We start from the raw sequence: 21,381 nt of genomic DNA, 5'->3' as shown, positions 1-21,381 counted from the left end.
GAGCACACAAAAAAATGGTCAAAATAAGATAGTCGCGCATGTGCATCCCACACATTATCTCCATCTTTATATGCAGAAGTCATCAGAATGCAGCAAGTTTTCAAGAGATAATGGCTTGGATTCCAACTTGGTGTCTGCAGATGGAAAGCCTCCCACCATTCACAGACAGCAAGGGATCATACCAGCAGATTGGGGTGGGGGAGCAGGAGAAGGCAATGCCAGTATGTCCCTGAATGCCAGTTGCTGTGAATCACCAATAGAGAGAGCACTGTTGCCCTCAGCTCCTGCTTGTGGCCTTTCCCACAGGCCTCTGAATTCTTGACTTGAAGGGCCATTGACCTGGTTCTGCAGGGCTCTTCTTATGCTTTCCTCTCATCCTCCCAAGTCACCTCTCATGCAGCTCAGGTCCAACAACCCCCCAGAGCAGAGTTTCATAGAGCGCAAGGGGCAGGAATGGGAAAGGGGAGTTGCTGAGTCCCCTCTCCCCAGTACCATCACAACCATTCCAGTGGTGGGAGCATCCCATGAGAGGAGTAGTGCTTGGGATGCTCCTGTCAGCAGAAGCCTAGTTAGGACCCAAGCTCTTGAACACCAAATTTATTCTTATTTTCTGTGACTGGCTAAGGGATTGTAAGCATCTGTCCAATAGGCAAAATACTATATGATGTTTAAGTCAGGTCCATGAGGTGTTTTCATGGACCTATTACAATGCAACACACTATGACAAATATGGTAGGAGGTATCTTAACAAATTCCTATAATACAAGGGGCCATAACTCAGTGGCAGAACATCTCTTCTACATGCAAAATGGCCCAGGTTCAACATCCAGCATCTCTAGGTAGGGGTGGGAGAGACTCCCTGTCTGAATCCTGTTGCCACTCAGTGTAGACAACACTGGGCTTGATGGACCAGTGGGTCTGACTCAGTATAAAGTAGCTTCTCATGTTCCTAACTTCTCCTGAATGTGAAGTCGTAGATGCTGTTCAAGGTTATGTGGTTATGGCTGACATCTACCCCCAGGTCATGCTCACATCTAGGGTTGGGCAGTATCTGGTTTTTCAACATCATGATATCACCAGCTAAACATCGCAATTTAAAAATATATCAATATATCACAATGCCTGAAATAAGGATGGAGCTATGTAGAGGCATTGGCTGGCTTCACTGTTTTTCCTGCATTGTGATTTTTGCACAGCGCGCGCGCGCGCACACACACACACACACACACACACACACACACACCATGATTCACAATATATTGTCGGGCCAAAAATTATGAAACCAATATCACTATATGGACATCAAACTGGTTTTGGACGTTACTGTATACTGTTATATCGCTCAGCCCTACTCACCACCACTGCCCCTTCTTTGGCTTCTTTAGTTCAGCAGTGTGCAGAAATAATGCACAATACTGTCTTACAGCCCAATACCAAGTTGTACAGCCAGCAGCAATACCAGAATCTCCCAACATGCTATGCAAGCAGGCAAGTAGAAGCTGCATGTGTCATACTATGTGTATGTTGTGCATGAGTCCCTCATGTTTGCTTATATTCAAACCAAAACACATCTCATCTTTTGAATGGTTTTAAGAGCCTCTTTCATTCGACTTTTGCAAAATGTGTCAACAGGACAGACTTTCCTTCCCTGTGTTGGAAAACTCAGCACAGTGCACCACACAGATCAGCTTCTGCCCCAAAGATGGTCCATCATAATACCGAGGAAACTGCTGAGCTGGAGGCCAGAGGGGTCCTAGGGACAAGGTCTCCCTCTCCCACAATGCTCTCTGCCATAGCCAATGCTAGTAATCAGATAAACTAGGTCAGCACAAACCAACAAGGTGAGGCAGCTGCAGACTAAATGGGCAAAAGCAGCAACGAGCCAGATAGCTCGGAGGGCATATGCACAAGAGTTCAAATCTCTGGAGAACAGCTTCATGCAGCACTAATCAATTTTTAAATGTGCTTACTTCCTCTCCCACCCCCCGTTTTTGTGTGTGACTGAGTTGAGACGAAGTATTTCGCACTAATTTTGTAACCGTTTTTAGCATCAAAAGGCACGTTCAACCTGTCAGTTGAATTGCAAGCACTTCAATTAAAATTTCCCTTTCTTGATTATTAAAGCTAATAAAAAAAAATTCCTCCCTTCCTCCCTCACCTCCCCCCCGCCCGCCCACCCAAATAGTTCCACCTTGGCACCCAAGCTTGCATTGTGCTTGCCAGTTTAAGGAAGCCTGTGGGGATCCCATGGGCTTGTCAGGAAAGGAAATCCTTCATAGCTGAAATGAAATATACAGAAGGTTCGTTGCTGAATTGCAGAGGCAGCCCTAGGCATCAGTGGAAGATGCAATAAGCTCAGCAGTGCTTTCTGGATGGCCCTTAACAGTTTGAGGGCAGAGAAGGATTATGTAGGAAGATCATCTCTCTCATCCCCCACTGCTCCCGTGGCCCATATTCCCAGCCTGCCTGCTAGGGTGAGTCAAACTTCACAGTGGGTGAGAAAGGTGCCTCCACTGCCTGCTGTGAGGTGGGTGGCAAGGGGAGAGGGGCCTTCTCAGTGGTGGTGCCCCATTTCTTGAGAGCTCTCGTCAGAGAGGCCCACCTGACAACTATATTGCTGCCTGGCCAAGATCTCTTTATTTTCCCCAGGCTTTTAGCCTGGGACAGAAATAGTTTTTGATGCTTGCTTTTCTTCTGCTTAACTTACAGTTGTTGCTGTTGTTTATTCTTTACCCTCTGGAGGGTAGGACTCAAACCAGTGGCTTCAAGTTACAAGAAGGGAAAGTCCAACTAAACACCAGGAAAGACTTTTTCTGACAGCAAGAGCTGTTTGACAGTGGAACGGTTTCCCTTGGGAGGTTGTGGACTCTTCTTCCTTGGAGGTTTTAAAGCACAGGTTGGATGGCCATCTGTCATGCGTCTTTGTTTGTTTCAGCTGCTCAATAGATGCTAGTGGGGAGTTGTCACTTATGGGGCAGCCACTTAACTATTTCCCTGGCTTTCCTGCCCCCAAACTGGGCTCTGGAGACAATTATAGTACAGGTGTACCTTGGTACTAGAACAAATCAGCTCCTGAACACCGCAAACCTGGAAGTGAGTGTTCCGGTTTGCGAATGTTTTTCAAAAGTTGAATGTCCAACGTGGCTTCCAATCGAGTGTAGGAAGCTCCTGCAGCCAATCGGAAGCTGCGCCTTGGTTTTTGAATGGTTTCGGGAGTCGAATGGATTCCCGGAGCGGATTAAGTTTGAGAACCAAGGTACCACTGTACTAGAGAGATTGGGCTGGATAAGACATAAAAGAGTGTGTGGTACCAAAAACAAAATTTACCTCAGGCAATTGATCTTTTCAGTTATCACACCTGCTAGCCCTGTGGCACAGTAAGGTACAGGTTTCTCTCATAAGGAGAATATTGGAGAGCAAAGTGGTTGGATGAACTGGACCCTGAGTACAGTTTCTCTACTTCAAAATAAATTTCAGCTGAGGTAGAGCAGAGCATACAGATTCTTTGATGGAGGGGATGTGCAGTTATGGAGGCTGTGACTCTTTGGGGTGGGCTGTAGTGCTTCAGTGATCAGCACCTCATAAAACTCATGCATTTGCCCAGTTGTAACATTTATAGAATTTATATTTTCCAACCTATAACTTAAATTAGATTTTTATATTTTGCTTTTTATATTTTTACATTAGATTATTTATATATACACACACCTCATCCATGAGACAAATCCTGCCCCCCTCCCCGAGTCCATAAAAAATGGCAGCTACTCTCACACACTGGAATAGCTTGATACAGTGGTACCTCAGGTTACATACGCTTCAGGTTACAGACTCCGCTAACCCAGAAATAGTGCTCCAGGTTAAGAACTTTGCTTCAGGATGAGAACAGAAATCGTGCTCTGGTGGCGCGGCGGCAGCGGGAGGCCCCATTAGCTAAAGTGGTACTTCAGGTTAAGAACAGTTTCAGGTTAAGTACGGACCTCCGGAATGAATTAAGTACTTAACCTGAGGTAACACTGTGCTGTCTTTAAAAAAAACAAAAAACAACTGAAAATCTCAAAGGTATAGGCAGACTACTTTACCAACACACACACATCCCACAACCCTCAAAGGAATATGGTTCCTTTCAAATTCCACAAAGTTTAGTACCATGAAGTTGGAAAAATAAGGAAGTGGGAAAAGCATGGGAACATGTTGATAGCACCCAACTCCCAACAAGGTTTCCTATACCTCCTCTTTGGACTCCAGTTGCACTTTTGGGTCCTTTTCCTAAGTTCCCAACTCCCTCTTTAAGCATTATTTTGCTAGTCTCCAAAGAAATAAAAAGCACAGCAACAGCAATTGATCTCAGGATGCCAAGCACATGATTATGTTGAGAAAACTTCTGTGAAACAGCAATGCCTTTAGTTAAGGATTTGGTCCGTAAATATTCACTGTGCATAAAATATATTTAGAAGGGCTTTGAAACAGGACAAATCAAACAGTGGTACTATCTTAGAGACCAAGCAAGTGTATCCATTCTACATGTACAAAAGAAGTCAACACCACAACATATTTATTGATCTTTGGTTTGAATAAATTGCCTTTTTTCTGATCTGGGCAATTCAATAGGAACAGATACAGTAACAGTCCACGTGTATGGTATGAACAAACGAACAGGTTAAATGGTCAAGTTACAGTGAACATTAACATTACAGTACTAAGAACATTCTATTGCCTAGTAAATTCAGCGTAATTGATATTGCTTCCCACCAGCTGAAGTGATAGTTTGCAGAGGCAAACTTATTGATGCAATTACTGCTATCCACAGTAGGCATTAACATTCATATAAATCCAGTATGGCTGGTGTTTAGCCAGCAACCCATTTCAGAGAAGACTGTAGAATCCGGCTCCTCCTAGAATATTTTGACGAATTATACAAAAAGAAAATCTTGAGTCACAGTGTTTACTACATTGGTATCAACACACACTGAATGGGATATAATTTCTATAGCACTTGCAGAGCACAGAGCAGTTTACAAGCCTTATTACAACTACCTCTTATCCTTTCCCACCATTATTAGTAAAGTGCTGCCTGACATGCAAAAATATAAAGCAGATTAATATATTGCTTTTATTTGCAGGCATAAAATATAGCAATAAGCAATACGATTTCTTTACACATGGTGTAAAAATTTGTAGGTTATAGAAGGTCTCCTGGCCCCCACCTTTTGCATATACCTTCTTACTTGCTGCTGGTTTTGAAGCATAGCCTACCCTATGGATACTGGAATATTACACTAACTGCATTGGGCAATGAACTGAGAGATGGACAAAGTATAGAATACACTTTTTTTCCCTTGAAGGGGGGGGGGGCTTCCTTCAGTACAATCTTAATTTTATGGAGTTCCAGTTACAAACACTGCACTTTGATTTGTAGACTGATCCACTAAAAAGGTTTTTTATATAAATGAATAAATAAATAAATAAATAGGGAAGCTCATTTCTCATCTGAATTCTCCAGCTGTGTGTGGGTTTTGAGAAAATAACAGTTAGCCAAGAAGATAGAGATGTCTGTTGGTTATAAGAAGCTAAAGACTTAAACATGATTACTTTCAAGTAACACTGAGAGACTTTCTTCCCGTTACTGTATTTAGGACTTAAAGATGCACTTAAAATTAGTGACTATCCAGTCTATTGGTTTATGTGTGTCATTTGTTTTCTCTTACCTGTGAACAAAAAGTTAATTCTCATATTACTTTTTGGTTTTATCACACAACAGCCCAGAATGGCTTCTAAGAAAGTTTTCTGCCATTCAGATGTGTTTGCATTGGATCAAGATTAAGTTGAAACCATACAATATTAAGTTGATATCACACTATGATGAATGCTTCATCTGCACAAGCATTGCAGCTTGCCAAATGAAAGGATCCTCCTTCTCTTCTCCTTGTCCACTCTTCTGGGGGTGTGAGGAAGGAGGGGGGAAACTCCATTCTGCAAACAGAAGTCCATGTTCAGGGCTTCCACTGACAAAGTTAGGTGACTCCTGCCTTAAATGTCTATCTTATCATTGCTACAATGTTCCAATTTACCACCCACTTCTAAAGAGACCAAACAGCAAGGATGTCAAAGATGATATTATCCGACACACAGATGGATCAAATCTGTTTTCTAGCGCTCGAGAGGGTAGAACTCAAACCAATGGGTTCAAGTTGCAAGAAGAACGGTTTAGGTGAAACACTACGAGAAACTTAAGAGTGTTCAAAAGCAGAACACATTGCCTCATAAGGCAATAGATTCTTCTTCCTTAGAGCATTTTAAACAAGCTGGATGGTCAGGGATGCTTAAGTAATGGTTTCTTGTAAGGACTAGATAGTTCTTGCCCTATGGTACTGAAAAATTTAAAGCATCTTTTCTATAGGTTCTGCATTTTACAAAAAAAGTAAGTTTTTTTTAAAAGATACTTTTTTCTAATGATCTCAGGTGTATAATTTTATGTTACCCCCAACATTTTTAGAAAATGAAGTTAATCTGCCTTGCAAGCTTAGTCACAGGCAAAAGTATAGTAGTATCATGAAGCAATGAAAGATTAATTCTGTATTTCACTGTTGCCAACATCCACCTCTCCCCCAGCAAGCTCTTATGTTTAAACCAATTATATGACAAGGAGAAATTCGGCTGGTAAAGTTTCTGCAAACATGGTGGTGCAGTGATGAAGAAATAGATGCACCTGTTAAAAGCCAGAAAAGTTGCCAGTTCTAATTCTACTTGAAATTGTTGTATCATAGCTTAAGAAGCATTTAAAGACAACCTAAAGGCATCAACTGCATGGAAAGGGTTATTTATATAGTGTGTCACATCAGAGATTCAAGCAAATGCAAGATCTATACCTTTAAACATATATTATTTTTGAACTTGCATTTTTTAAAAAAAATAAATCCAATTTTTATGTATTTTTATCAAGACGGACATGGGTTTCAGCCACTGTTGATAACCCCAAATATTACAATTATTACAATCTCCATACTGTTTCCTTCCTTCGCAATCTTTTTTCCATGTTTCATGTTCTCCAGCTCACATATACATATCGGAAGTGCGATAGCACAAACGGGCACGAGATCACTCAGTATGCTCCAATCAGCATATGGAAATCCTATGCAAGCAAGCTGTCCCATTCACTTTGATCGAGGCACTGGTGCACATTCCTTCACATACACAGAGCTACCCCCTCTCTATGAAACTTGAGTGCGAAAGCTCTGATATGCAGGCAAGTTGCATGGTGAAATCACTTGATGAGAACATTTATGTGCAGAAAAACAACATTCCCTGGGTGAAACCATATCAGCACCACTGTAACCTAGATATTTTATTTATTTAGTCATGGCTGTTTTTCAGAAGGATGGTCAATGCTGTAGAAGCCATCACAGGACACCAATATTTTTCAGGCCAAGTTTGATATAATGATTTGGATCCAAAAGTGCAGCTGTGCAAGCCAAAGGGATATCCCCCCATTTCTATTGCTGCAGACTCCTGTACCATGATATCTGAGGATCTTATGCCTCAAAAGTGGCTTTTCAGGAACAAGTGGTTGCAGTGGAAGTGAGAGATAAGAAAGCTCCATTGTGTGATTGTAGATTTCCACTTGCTTGTGTTAGGAGCCAAGCCATTATTTTTTTAAAAAATGCTTCCTTCACAATTCCATAAAGCCCTACTACCATTCAAACTAAATAAACTGCATTATTTTTTTGGTTTTAAGTCCTCAGGCTGGATACCACACTTCAGAACAGAACAACTGTTTGGATTCTGATTTTTTTCCTTCTCCTTAAACAAATGAATGCCGTCTGTACATCACCAGCCTTTGCAATGTTCAGATGTGAGTTGTGCAAAGCTGACAAACAGCTTAAGTACACATGCACTTTTCATACAAAGAGTCAAAGTGAAGTATTCTAGTAACACGGTATTCTAGTAACACAGAGTCTACACAGCATCACTGACAAAGTGTTAGCCTGCCAGGGCACTTCATAAAAAGGTTTCAAGTCTTAGTGAGAACAAGCAAATGTGTGGGATCCTGGAGAGAAGGATGCACCCATTTTGCTCCTCTTCCAGTCCTGCGGCTGTGAGCTAAGCCATAGTTAGGGTTTATCATTACACATGAATCTGGACTAGTGGTTTATCTCCTCCAGACAAATCATGAATGGTATGCCACAGAATAAAACTTGGCTACATATTGTGTTAAACGACAAGCCTGTTTTTGGATGTGATGCTAAGCAAAACTATGTTTTAGTTCACAGGAAAATGGAAGCACCAGGACCGGAGGAGAAAAGCAGTCAGAATCTTGTCTCCAGGAACCCGCACATTTCCACTAAGTCATTGTTTGTCAAAGCATTACATGCAAGCCAGGTCTATGAATGAAACACTTGAGTACTTTACACAAATACCTTGCCTACCTATAAAAAGCTGGTCAGGTTTATAATTACTAGCAGAATGAGATGTACAAGAGATGTTTAAATCAGTTTTACTACCGTTCACCGTTGTTCTGTTCAGTTCTTTCTGTGGTTCTTAATCTTAAGCTTTGGTGTTTTCAGACCTGCAGTCCTTTAAATGCACCCTGCTAATGGGAATGAATTCCAATTTTTGATGGTAGACACTCATCTTTCTCTTCTTTCTCTCTCTCTTTTAAGTACAAGTGATGACACTACTGGTATGGCTCCCTTTAGGTCAGGGTGTGACTCTGTTATGGTCAATAAGCCACCAGTTGGACTCATTCTTTTAACTACTCTACACCAGTATAATCACCTTTGAGATACAGTATTTATAATCCTAACAGCATTCTCTGTCTGAATAAAGTGCATAAACACCAGCAGTGAAGGTGACAATGTACCGTTTTAGGCCTTAACTAAGTACTCTTCTCAAATGGTGTAATGTTACAAGTCCCTGACATTCCAGGCCAAGTTATAACAGGCTAGAGCTGAAGTAGAAAAACAAAAGTGTGTAGAAGCTATGGCAGAGAAATGAAACCTCCATATTATGTGATCAACCAAAAAGGGACAGGTGTCTCCATCATGCCTTAATTGTGAACCTCTTGGGGGCATGTGGATGACAAGTTTGATGCCACAAGGCAATTCTCAGGTTTCTATGTGCTGTGTCTATGCGCACACACAGAGAGAGAACCAAGGCTAGTATAATGAATTAAGTTTAAGGCCCAACAAAGGCAGTACAATGAAGAGACAGTCAGTTTAGAAGGTGAGCCTGGCATTTGGGGAATACTGCCTTTTTGGTTAGGCAGAAGAATCTAAGGCAAATTGTCTAGAAGTTCCCGTTTTCAAGTTTACACTACTAGAGGGAACTGTTAAGATTATTGTGAATTGCTGTTTCTCATGCTACAGTAAGAAATCCTTCCACCTTATCTATATGAATGCCCAGTTTAGTTCCTGAAACAAAAACAAGCAAAATGCTAGAAAAGTCAGTTTTACGACCAACTGCTGCTTCTATCTTTCCAATTGAACATTGTCAACCAACATAGAACATACAGACAAGTAAATGAAAAGCTTTAGCTGGAGTTTCTTCACCTGGGTTAGCAAAGTTTCTTAACATAGTCCCAACAGCTACTGTGACAGCTGAACACTTAGGACGGGGCATAGCAATTACTGCACGAGCGTGATACAGTGATCCATGGTGCTGTCATGAGCTAACTCTGCATATTGCACTTGTACCATATTGTAGGGTGGTAATAGTCTGGTGACAGCAGCTACTGCTATACAGTATTGTATGTGCCATAGCAAAAAGGTGGCCACAACAGAGCAACGTACGCTGACACCATCTAGAATCTGTATCCATTATAACAAGATTGTAACAGCCAGGCAGGGCAGGTGGCTCACTGAAAATTACAAAATCTGCTACAATTCTAGAGCAGAGGGTAACCAACTCGGTATCCTCAATATGTTGTTGGACTCCTAACTCCCATAGTCCCTGATCACTGGCCATGCTGCCAGGGCTGACGGGAGATGGAGTCTAATAATATCTGGAGAGCATCTCACTGGCTACTCCTGAACTACAGTGCTTTCATTGACATTGCAGCTTTGATTACTTATAATTAAAGGCATTGATGAATCTTTTCACAGCATAACCCTTATTAATTCTCCCAAGCTTGTCTGTCCTGCAGTACACATTCATAGGGAAATTTCAATATTTTCACCTTTTGTGATCTATTAACTATACACACATAGTAAAATAAGTTTAGGAGACTTTGATTAGTGTCAACCTTTCTTGTGAATCCAATGAAATCTGTCTTAATCTCAGAACAGTAAAACCCAAATGGATCTAAGTGGATAAATATTAGCACCAATACGTCCAAGGAGTCATATGGCCATTTATTATTTTTTAAAAGACTATTAAGACTGAAACAATATATTTACTTTTACAATATGAAAATTCTTTAGGACTTCCTGACACATTACATTATAGGATACAGTGCCTCACATATGCTGTGGAAGCCTCAGCATATTATACCACTTTGCATAGTTCTAATACATGAATGTGCAGGAGTGAGGTACAAGTAGTCTCGCAGTCTTATGACTTACTGCTCTTCCATTATAACCACTAAAAGATGCGTTTCAAGTATGTGAGTGCTCAAAGAGTGAAATGCTTTTAAAGTCTGACAACTGCACACTCCTGAACATTCATACATTAAGTAACCAAGTGACACAATATTGCAATACAATACCCTTACTGTAATATGTAAACAAGTCCTTTAGCACAAATGCTTGCTGAGTCCATGCATTTTATTTACAATAAACTCTTTTGAAACAGCTCCCTTTACTGTAATATACAGTATTTCTTTGTCCTGTTGGATGACTTTGCTCTTCAGTAGAAAAGTCACCCATGTTTTTGCCAACAGGATAACTTCTCCAACCCCCTTATATGGCTCAGTTGAACGTTCCATTTTCTATGCAGTGACTATTAACCCTAGTACCTTAACACCACTAAGATCAGCCAATCAATGACTGAATAACACAGTGTTTTCAGGGCAGCACGAAGTTCACCAAAACAGAAGGTACTTCTGACATATTTCAAAGCAGTCCAAAAACAATCCAGCCGTTACCTACAACTTTAGGTAACAAAGTTGCAAACTCGTTTGTGATTTCCAACATTACCCAACAATTGCCCGGAACATGGAGAAAGCATTTATGAAAAAGACTTTGTCGTGTTATTTCTTCCATTTTTTCTTCAGTCTCCTTTGGGCACATGGGCTTCCTAGCTTTGAACTTGTTAGGTCATGCCACTGTTAGGTATTGATGGTAGAACAGCCCAAAAAGGCTTGTGGAAAAGAGACAAGCAGCAATCCACCAAGTGAGGAAGGAGAGAAGTCCTCTGAATAAGAGTGGAGTGAAAATGTTCTTCAGGCTAGCCAGTGCCATTGTTAGCTGTATTACAGTTACCTTCACCTTTCCATCATCAGATGAAGATTCAGAGTTTACTGAATTGCTCAGTGGACTGCTCTCCACTGGTAAATCTGAAGTAGCTTCTGGATAAATGCCCCAGGAATAGTTACCTATAGGAGGAAAGTAAGACAGATGTTAAGGGTTATAGTCTCTCTGATCATTTTAAATTATATGTCCATAAGCAAGGATATGACTAGTGCTCAAGGTGTAAAGAGCTGAACCAGTTTCTAGAAGGTAATAAAATGGAAGCCACCTGAATCCCAAGATGCACAAAGCAGTTTTGCTCAATACAAACTTAATTTCCTTTTTCCTGCTCTCAGCAACAGATAAAACAGGAATTTGCATATCTCCCCTGAAGTCAAATGTGCAAGCTCCAAAATCACAAGTTATACTTTCTTCTTGTTTTTAGTGTGCAAAGCCTGAGCTTGGAGATATAAAATTAAGTTTAGGACAGCACGCACCAATTCAGAAATTAAGAATACATGACTTGGGAAGGGGAAAACTTCTGCACCAGCTACCCATCTAATATGAAGCCACATTCAAGGTCCTTGTATTAATTTATAAAACCCTGAACAACTTAGGTCCAAGGTACCTCAAGAGAACTGCCTAAACCCCTATATCCCAGCTCAAGCACTGCCATCGTCTGCAGGAATGTTGTTGGCTGTTCCTTGAGCTGGAAAGGCTCATTTGACAAGAACAAGAAACCAAGCCTTTAGTGTCATCAACTCATTATTGTGCAACACTCTACCAATAGAGGTGCCTTCTGTTTCAACTTTTAAATGCCTGCTGAAAACCTTTCTATTCAGGAAATTAAGAATTCCATAATAGTTAACTGAGTTCTGATTTTAACTTTTTAGTGCAGTTTTTACTGTATGGTTTTATATACTATTATTATAAACCACTCTGATATTTTTTATGAATAGTGACGTAAAAGTATTTTTTTATAAATAACAGAGAGAAGACTAATAAAGAAATACTGCTTCTCTGTCCTACAGTTTTACAAGTAATGACCAAAACATCTGCTCACCTTATTCCCAACTCTAGTTCCCAATGAAAATTATTTTGTATTGAACAAACTTTGTGTCTCTAAGAAATGATTTATACATTCTAGCAAGAACAGCACTTATTGGTGGGAGGCAGTGGGAGTGTAATATGTTATGCCCAACAAGCGTATTTTGAATCTCATGGACAGAAAGCACAAATACATGTGTGCCCTTCACAAAAATATAACTATTCTACAGTTTTATGCAAAACCACTGATACATTCAGTTCTTCAGCTGTTGTTGAGCAAGAACTGCCCTAATTGCAAGCTGTCTTATATATGCACATCCTGCCAGTTATTCCTGGATTTGCAACAGAGATAAGAGCTACGTACACAGAAGCATGCAGGAATGCTTGTCAAGCAGTTGTGCCTCAACATCTTGGCTTGCCATTTCTTCCCAGAATACTTAACAAAATAATACCGTTTTAGACAACAGCATTACTTAGCAGATTCTTTTCTTTATTGGATACATCTTACCTAAAGTTTTCAGCAGCAGAGTCATGTGAAGCAGCATAACCAGAGGCGCCACATACTGAAGTGCAATTATACAAAGGTAATAAAACACTCTGGCCACCTAAGTTAACAAAAATATCGAGTAACTCAGTGCACAAGCCAATGCAGTATGACTATCACATAGCAAGCAATTAAGCACAGTTGTTGGTATTATCAAATAGTTTAGAAGCTGTTTATTTTGTATAATTTATCTTTCACTTAACAGAAAAACCTTCTGAAAAGTTTACAAGAAAGAATGCAGTAACTAAATCACAAGCTGAAATCTAAAGCATACATAGTATCAGAATAGAGTAAAAGACTAAATCACAACACTGAACAGAACAATCTGAAAACCCATGCAATTTTAATAGTGATCCCTTTGAAATCTGTTTGCTATTTCTGTCCTAAACACTCCCTAAAAGCAAGTATATAGTTTACATTAGGAATAGATTTACCATTCATGTACTCGTCTCGTTAAAGTAGTATTACACCTTGAAAATCAAAGGGACTCCCACTACCATAACACTAAACAATTTCTCCAAGGCAAAAAAACATAGATCTGCTGATTGCAACTTTCATTGTATTTTAGCCTTCAATCAAAACAGCCGTTTTCATTGATAACCACTGTTTCCCTCCTACAATGTCATGAATTGCTCTATCAACTAACCATTAGAATTGCAGTAATATCCTTTAGAACTAATGAAAAGAAGTGATTATTGCCAGAAAATATTAGATTTAAATGTCCCTAAAGTCACAGTACCATGATTCCAGATAACATTTGGTTGACTATAAATACAAGATGGGAGAGTTCTGTACTCATGAATTTAAATATATATATCATAAGTCTAAATATATCATTAGTTACTTCATTTGTTTTATACACACTATTATTCTTTCGGGCAGGCTTACCATTTTCTGTAGTTCAACTGTACTTATTCTGCCAACTTCCTTTTTCATTTGATCCACACATTTCTGTGCTAAATTAAGATAGGCTTGGAGATGACTACGCATCATGGCTAACCTCAAAGCACACAGGAGAATTATAATCCACAACCTGAGAGTATCAAATGTTGCTTCTGACATTCTGTAGATTAGAGAAAAAGGAATGCAGTGATTTTCCAAAGGACACCCTACACTGTACTAAGCACATATTTTCCATTTTGTACAAGATTGCTGGAGTGCTGAAAGAAACAATTCCACTACAGAGTGAAACCATTCAAATATCAATGGAACATACAGAGATGTTGATGGTCACAAGCCTTTAAGAGAGGGAGTGTAGAAAATCTCTTATTACTACTACTTTATAGTTAGCATTCCTATCTCAGAGATTTTTAGATACTGGGTGCAATATGTACTCAAGTAAATAAATGAGTCTTGACCAATTTGTCTTTCTTTTCCCTTGTCAAAGAGAAGGACAAAAATATGTTCAGTGTATTTTTACAGGCAGTGGGATGCAACAGAAGATAATTAATACTGACTTTTTAATTTATGCAGTTTACTGGACAGGATATTTGGTCTTTTTACTGCTTTGGGCTTTGTATTGCAGTCTCATTCGCATTCTATCTCATGCCACAGTTCTATTAAATGTCAAGCAATTACAAGAAATCTTCCAAATTGTTCTGTATGCTGTTCATGCTAAAAAAAATCCTATCCAAGCCCAGAACTTGTTTCATTGTTACAGAGAGCTAGACAAGCTATAAGATGGTGCCATTTATGCTCACAAGCAAGTTCTTAAGTTATTATTAAACACTTCCTCCCCACCTCCCAGTGACAGTTATGAAATTAAATATAAACATTTTTATGAAGTGCAAAGCAAGATTTGCTTGAAGGAGCCAGGAGGACAAGCACCAAATATAGACCCTTGCCATCTGTATTTACCAAAGAATTCATAGCAGATGTGTAAGAACATTGCATATTAAAATATAACAATTTTTGTGCACGCAGTGGTTATAGCTAACTTTCAGGAGCTTCTCCCCAATGCCTAAAGATCAACAGATCCTTTGCATTACAGTTTCTCAGTGATTTACATAACCAGCTGCCTCCTTTGCAGTTATAGCCAAATAGGGAATATAGTGGTATTAATAGTTGAGATCTCTGTAGACCAAGGAGTAGGTTCTGTTGATAACATTAACCAGTGCCTTTTCTTGATTTCAGTGGCTGCCTTTCTCTATGTTACTACCATCAAAGTTAAACCATTAGAAAAGAATGAATAACAAGCTACCATAATATATGTTATATTCCTTGGTACTAAAAAAGAACAAAATTCCAAGTATTAAAGCTGGGGCAATTGTTAAGTTGTCCTCTTTCCACTGAACAGAGCTATAATGGTTTAGAAAGTAAAAAAGATAAAAGTAAGGAGCCCTGGATGGTTAAGTCCAGTCGAATTTGACTATGGAATGCAGCACTTATCTCTGCTTTCAGGCCGAGACAGATGGAATTTGTCTGCAGACAGCTTTTCCAGATCATGTGCCCAGCATTACTAAACGGTTTCTGGACACCGTGACAAGTGCCAGAGCCCATGGAAATGCTGTTTACCTTCATGCCGCAGTGGCACCTATTTACCTACTTGTGCTGGTATGCTTTTGAACTGCTAGGTTGACAGGAGCTGTAACAAAGCAATGAGAGCTCACCTCGTCACAGAGATTTGAACTGCCGACCTTATGATCAGCAAGCCCAAGAGGCTCAGTGATTTAGACCACAGCATCACCCATGTCCCTTTACAAAGTGGTACATGTACGGTAAGATTTTACAAGGTAGGTTTAAGAGCAACTTACAAAGGCACATTCTCTTTTCCCAATGGGGGATTCATTATATAGTCCTTAGTAATGGGTTTTACCCACAATAAGACCATCAGGAGGGGTGCCAGGAAGTTTATATGCAGCAGAGTTCTGAAAGTTAAATAGAGAAACAAAATGAATGCACCATAATAACTGCATTTTCAAACTGCTGTGTTGAAAATAAAGTAAAATACATACAAACTAGCTCATAACCCTTCTGATACATTTGTTTTATCTGCTAGGATGCTGGTTTTCAAAATGTCACTGAAAATGCTGGAGCTCCTGTATTTAATCCTGGGCAAGGTTGCTGGTTTGTTTTTGTTCTTGTATTTAATATGTATTTTGTATATGGGGGTAATCTTGTATTTTTATGTTGTGAACCGCCCTGAGATCTATAGATGGAGGGCAGTATATAAATTTAATAAATCATCATCATTTCTTCAGGAAGAAGACCCATAATGACTCTAGCTTGCTTGCCACTACCAAATTTTCAATTTAGATTATATTGTAAGATTCACTATCCAGTTGCACAGTGCAACAGTGAAGCTCAGAAAGTCTCAATAGCACTGAATATGAGTTAGCTATGTGCCCAGGAATTCCCTACACTCTCTGGCAGGCTCATTGGGGTTCCCGAACAGATATTTCAGTCTATTACATTGACAGTCAAGCTAAGTGTAGGGAATTCCAATGAATGCACAGCTTCACCCCTAATCCACACACCAAACCTGATTCCCAAATTTATTAATGAACCAAAATATAATAGTTACTGTTATTCTAAAGTAGCACATTTGTTGATTAGACAGTAGAGAAGGAAACTTTGAAACAGATAAACTGTTTAGTTAGCAAACAACATATCTGCAATTTGAAAGCACTAAGGCAATGCAGGTAGAAAGAGGTAGCTGGTATGAAACTAATGTTTTCCCTTGGGTTTTTCTGCTTGTGAATGGGGCCCAACAGAAGGCAGCAGATCAAGTATAATTTATGGGCATCATCTTTTTCTGTGACTTTTCTATGAGCATATCCAATGATCAAGTCATCTGAGGATTCTTCACAGTGGCATAATGTCCCTAAACTACTTCCCAGGCTGACCCGCCACTGCAACCTATCTCTGGGTTAGCCACAGGACTAAATGTCTGTTAATCCTCTTATAGGGGTTTCCAACAGTGCTTCTCCATCATTCGCAGCTTGTTCAGAATGCAGCAGCAAGGTTGCTTACAGGCACAGGCAACCATGATGTTATTATTCCTGTCCAGCATTCTTGAACATTCCTGGGGTCTCAGATATCACACACAATTCGGAGCTGCCACCGCTGTGCCTTAAGACAGCACGGGCCACTTCACCTGCACTATGCCAGGTTCCTCACTGAATAAATGTGTTCTGTTCAGATATTCAACTGTTCCGGGTATTCACCTTTAAGACTTCTGAACACAAGTCTCGTTTTCCTCCTCTCCTCACCCCTGCCTTTTCTTCTTTTAAAATGTTTAATAGATGGTTTAGCCATATTCTCATTAGGAAAATAGGAAGTTGCCTTATACAGAGTCAGATTATTGGTCCATTAGATCCGTACTTTCTACACCAATCAATAGCAGCTCTTCAGAGTTGCAAAAAGGAATCTTTTCAAGCTCTGCATGGAGATGCATGGGACTGAATCTGAAACCTTCTGCATGCAGAACAATTGCTACAACTTTCCTTGACTTTTCCAGCCTTTCCTTGACTTTTATTGTACACTGATAACTGGTTATGAATTGATATTTTAGCTGAGGAAAAAGAAAAAGTGCTGCCCAAATATTACTATTTAAGCAAAGTAATACATGACGTGGCTTACTGGGTGATTTTTTCAGTTGATAAACTCAAAGCATCCAGATGCATCTGAGCCAATCTCAATCCAGGGAATGTCAAAAAAGCACCAATAAACGAACAAAGGATAGCCAAGAAGAATTTGAAGGTTAGTTTAGAAACAGGACCCCTAAGAAAAAAAGGGGAAAGGGGAAACAATGGTCAACTTTTCCAACATTTTAAGGATATAGTATATATTTTGCTCTTACATAACATGACAAAGGAAAACAAAAAAGCAAACAAAAGCCATTATTTCCCTTCCAACTGTTAAGAAATACACTTATTACTGAAAATCAGAAATATTAAACCAATCTACTCTTGCAGAATGCATACAGTGATGCCTCTGGTTGCGAATGGGATCCGTTCCAGCAAAACCTGGAAGTAACCCTTTCTGGTACTTCCGGGTTGCCACAGGACGCAACCTGAAAGCACTCAACCTGAAGCAAATGTAACAAGAGGTATGACTGTAATAGTAAAAAAGTGTATTCTGAGATATCAAGTCATTTATGCAAAAGCTGCTTTGGTACTTGCTGCCCAATAATGGGTTGTTCATTGTTTTTTACAGGAGAGGAATAGCAGGTGCATGTGTGCATCTCTGTGTGTCAACATCAATGTATCAGTAGTAAGGAACCTAGCCCATGGGTCAAATTAGGTCTGCCAGATATTCCAATTTGTCCTGCCAGGCCATTTTGACCAAACCATACCTACACATAACCTCATATGAGATACAGGGAAAGATGCAACTGGGCTAAAAGTAGATTTGCATTATGTTTTGCAAGCCTCAACAATCAACCAGTTGTAAGGGCTTGCAGAGTGCTGTATATAGTGTTTTGCAAGCCCCACTGTAGATAAAATAGGTCACCTGGCATTCGATGATTGATGGGTGTTTGGGGTGGGGTGGCACTAGCCTGTCCACCAGATCCTGTTGCCCACTCTTGCTATATACTAATTGAAAATTCTTTCTCCATTTGTGGATACTTATATAGGCAACATGATGAATCACACCCAGGAGAGGTAACAGGAGCACGTTTGGGGAAAACCCCAGGTTTACAAAAGTACCCAAAAAATCTGTGTGCACTTGGGCAGGAGAAGAACACCAAAAACATGATAGGTGAGGGCTTAGCATGGTCAGTGGGAACAGAGTGGAATGGAAGAGGGAGTGGAACGGAATATCCTATAAGAGGGTAAGGCTTGCATTCTGAATAGGAACGCTCCACAATGCAATATTTTTGTTGAAGGTTCCACTTGTGTGTTTCATACATAAGAGAGAGCTCAGTTGGTAGAGCATGAGACTCTTAATCTCAGGGTCGTGAGCAAAAGTTCCCTGCATAGCAGGGGGTTGGACTAATTGGAATTGTGGTCCCTTCCAACTCATCATTTCTAAGGTTATTTTAAGTGTATAATCTCACACACCCTTCAAATCATGACACTGATGCTGTAGCGTACCACAGGATGGAGAACAATATCGTTTTGCCCACTGTCACCCTTTACTGCTAGCAACTTTTAAAGAATCTGTTACATCTGTGGATGAACAAGTTGGAGATTTCACCTGATGATTATCAGAATTGAATTTCTGACCACGACAGTGGTCAGAATTAGTTAGATACTGCTTTGTTTAGGGATGCTTTTAATGTTTGACAGACTATTGTATTTTAATACACTCATACCTCAGGTTGAAGTAGCTTCGGGTTGAGGGTTTTCGGGTTGCGCTCCGCGGCTACCAGGAAGTAATGGAACGCATTACTTCCAGGTTTTGCCACTCGCGCATGCGCAGACGCTCGAAATAACGCCACGCGCGTGAGAACAGGACTCTCGGTCTTTTTCTCGAGTCTTGTTGGCCTCACCATTGAGCCAATAATAATAATAATAATAATAATAATAATAATAATAATAATAATAATAATAATAATTTATTTATACCCTGCCCATCTGGCTGGGTTTCCCCAGCCACTCTGGGTGGCTTCCAACAAAATACAGTGGTACCTCTGGATGCGAACGGGATCTGTTCCGGAGCCCTGTTCGCATCCTGAAGCCAGGCCACCAAGACTCAAGAAAAAGACAGAGTTCCAATACAATAAGAAATTTCAGCGATTGCAGCTAGTTATGCAACTAAACTTAATAATTAAAAAAGGACAGGAGCCCTGTTCTCACTTGCATTTCATCACCGTTCCTCTAAAAGTGTGGAGTTGCAAATTATGAACTCCCATTTCGAAAACATTTGATTCATAGGCTTTTGCAGTTTCTACAAATTCAAAAGGAGTAACTGAAAAATAGAAAGCGTGATCTGGTACATCAGGAATGTGGTATTCAGGAATATGAGGTCCTACTGCAACAGGACCTGTATCATGAAAGTCGAGTGGAATCTTTATTTTCTGTCAAGAGCAGCTCTCATGTGCCACATCAGAAGCTGTACCCAACAGTTTCAGAAGCAGTTTGAGGTATACAAAGAATTACTGTCATGAACAGAATGTGAAAGGCTTTGCTGGGTTTGAAACCCTTGTCCCGTGTGCTCCTGTGATTTAAAGAACATTAATACAAACAAAATTCAACTAAAATGAGAGCATGGATAACATTTCAATGGGTTGCATTCAATTAGCCTTTACTCAGAGTAGAGCCATTGAAATGAATGCCTTAATCATAGCCATTAATTTCAGGGGGTCCTTTCTGAGTAAAATATAGTTGAATAGAACCCAGTAGTAACAATACGCATCTCTACATAGTTGTTTGTTATACTTACTGGGATTCCAAGCCTTGCTTTTCAAAAAACTGCACAGCACTTTCTGAAAAATTTGAGAAGCCTGCATGTGGAAAATTTTGCACAAGGTGAAATGCAGAATCTCAAAACACTAGCAACACAAAACATTTTAGAGGTAATTTTCAAATGTTAGCCAGGTTTTTCTGCATTCGCCAGTCAGAATGCTCTAATTCAATTATGAACAGGCAAGGCCTTGGAAAATCTCTCTCAGCTATTTGTATGTTCTCTTAAGGGTGAACAGACTGTGTCTTCTTTTTAAGAGTGCAATCTATATCCACCTGAAGTCAACAGTGTTGATCTTAATGGGCCTAAATTACAACCTAAGAGCATAACCAATTTCTAGAAGAGGTACTTCAGGCAACTGCAGTAATGGGGAAAGAGCTGAAGAAATGAAAACAAGCTAAGGTTAGAAGTAGGCAAAAGAGTAGTAAATATTTTGAGAAAGAATCTGTTTGTAAAACACACACTGGGCTGAACTTTGGCTCCACACATATGGTGTGCTGTGATGTGGCGGTGCAGAGCAGAAAAAGGTTAGTGCTGGAAATTTTGCAGAACCACTTTCTATGAGAGATCTTGTACACAGAAGGTAGTGGTAATGGTAAAGGTCCAGTCGTGGATGACTCTGGGATTGCGGCGCTCATCTTGCTCTATAGGCTGAGGGAGCAGGTGTTTGTCCGCAGACAGCTTCCGGGTCATGTGGCCAGCATGACTAAGCAGCTTCTGGCGAACCAGAGCAGCACAAGTATTTCCACCTGATTTTACATTATCCCCCCCTTCCTCCTGTTCCACATCCTACCCTGTTGGGCAGGGCCCAGGGGTTGGGGGGGGGGCTTGGGGATTGCCAGATGAAAAGGTCACCTTCCACTGGTCTCCTTTCAATTCCAGCATGTATTTAAAAGAAGTTGTATTATGCCCACTTTATAATTTATTATTGTTTTAAACACCAAATTATTTGATCGGTGATTTGTTTTATGGACTGCTCTGTAAATCGTTTTGTGACCTATGGTGAATAGGAGTCTATAAATTTTGGAAATAGATAAATATTGTATAAACATTTCTCTG

General features: G+C 40.0%; 1 protein-coding gene across 1 annotated transcript in view; it reads right to left on the bottom strand.

Annotated features, from left to right (window-relative positions):
* Window positions 1–4,535: 4,535 nt before the first annotated feature.
* TMEM161B (transmembrane protein 161B) overlaps window positions 4,536–21,381 on the bottom strand; it is a 31,674-nt gene continuing 14,828 nt past the window's right edge. Inside the window, exons 7-12 of the mRNA XM_028748063.2 lie at window positions 20,302–20,362; window positions 17,554–17,694; window positions 15,726–15,839; window positions 13,861–14,035; window positions 12,937–13,033; window positions 4,536–11,527 (exon numbers count right to left, since the gene is read on the bottom strand). Of these exons, the coding sequence (XP_028603896.1) occupies window positions 11,250–11,527; window positions 12,937–13,033; window positions 13,861–14,035; window positions 15,726–15,839; window positions 17,554–17,694; window positions 20,302–20,362 (866 nt within the window). The 3' untranslated portion in view covers window positions 4,536–11,249. The remainder of the gene's footprint in view (window positions 11,528–12,936; window positions 13,034–13,860; window positions 14,036–15,725; window positions 15,840–17,553; window positions 17,695–20,301; window positions 20,363–21,381) is intronic.

The sequence above is a fragment of the Podarcis muralis genome, chromosome 11 (assembly GCF_964188315.1).
Source record: "Podarcis muralis chromosome 11, rPodMur119.hap1.1, whole genome shotgun sequence".
In the NCBI taxonomy this organism is placed as follows: Eukaryota; Metazoa; Chordata; class Lepidosauria; order Squamata; family Lacertidae; genus Podarcis; species Podarcis muralis.
The sequence above is the reverse complement of the archived record's forward strand: the minus strand, read 5'-3'. Positions and strand labels throughout refer to the sequence as shown.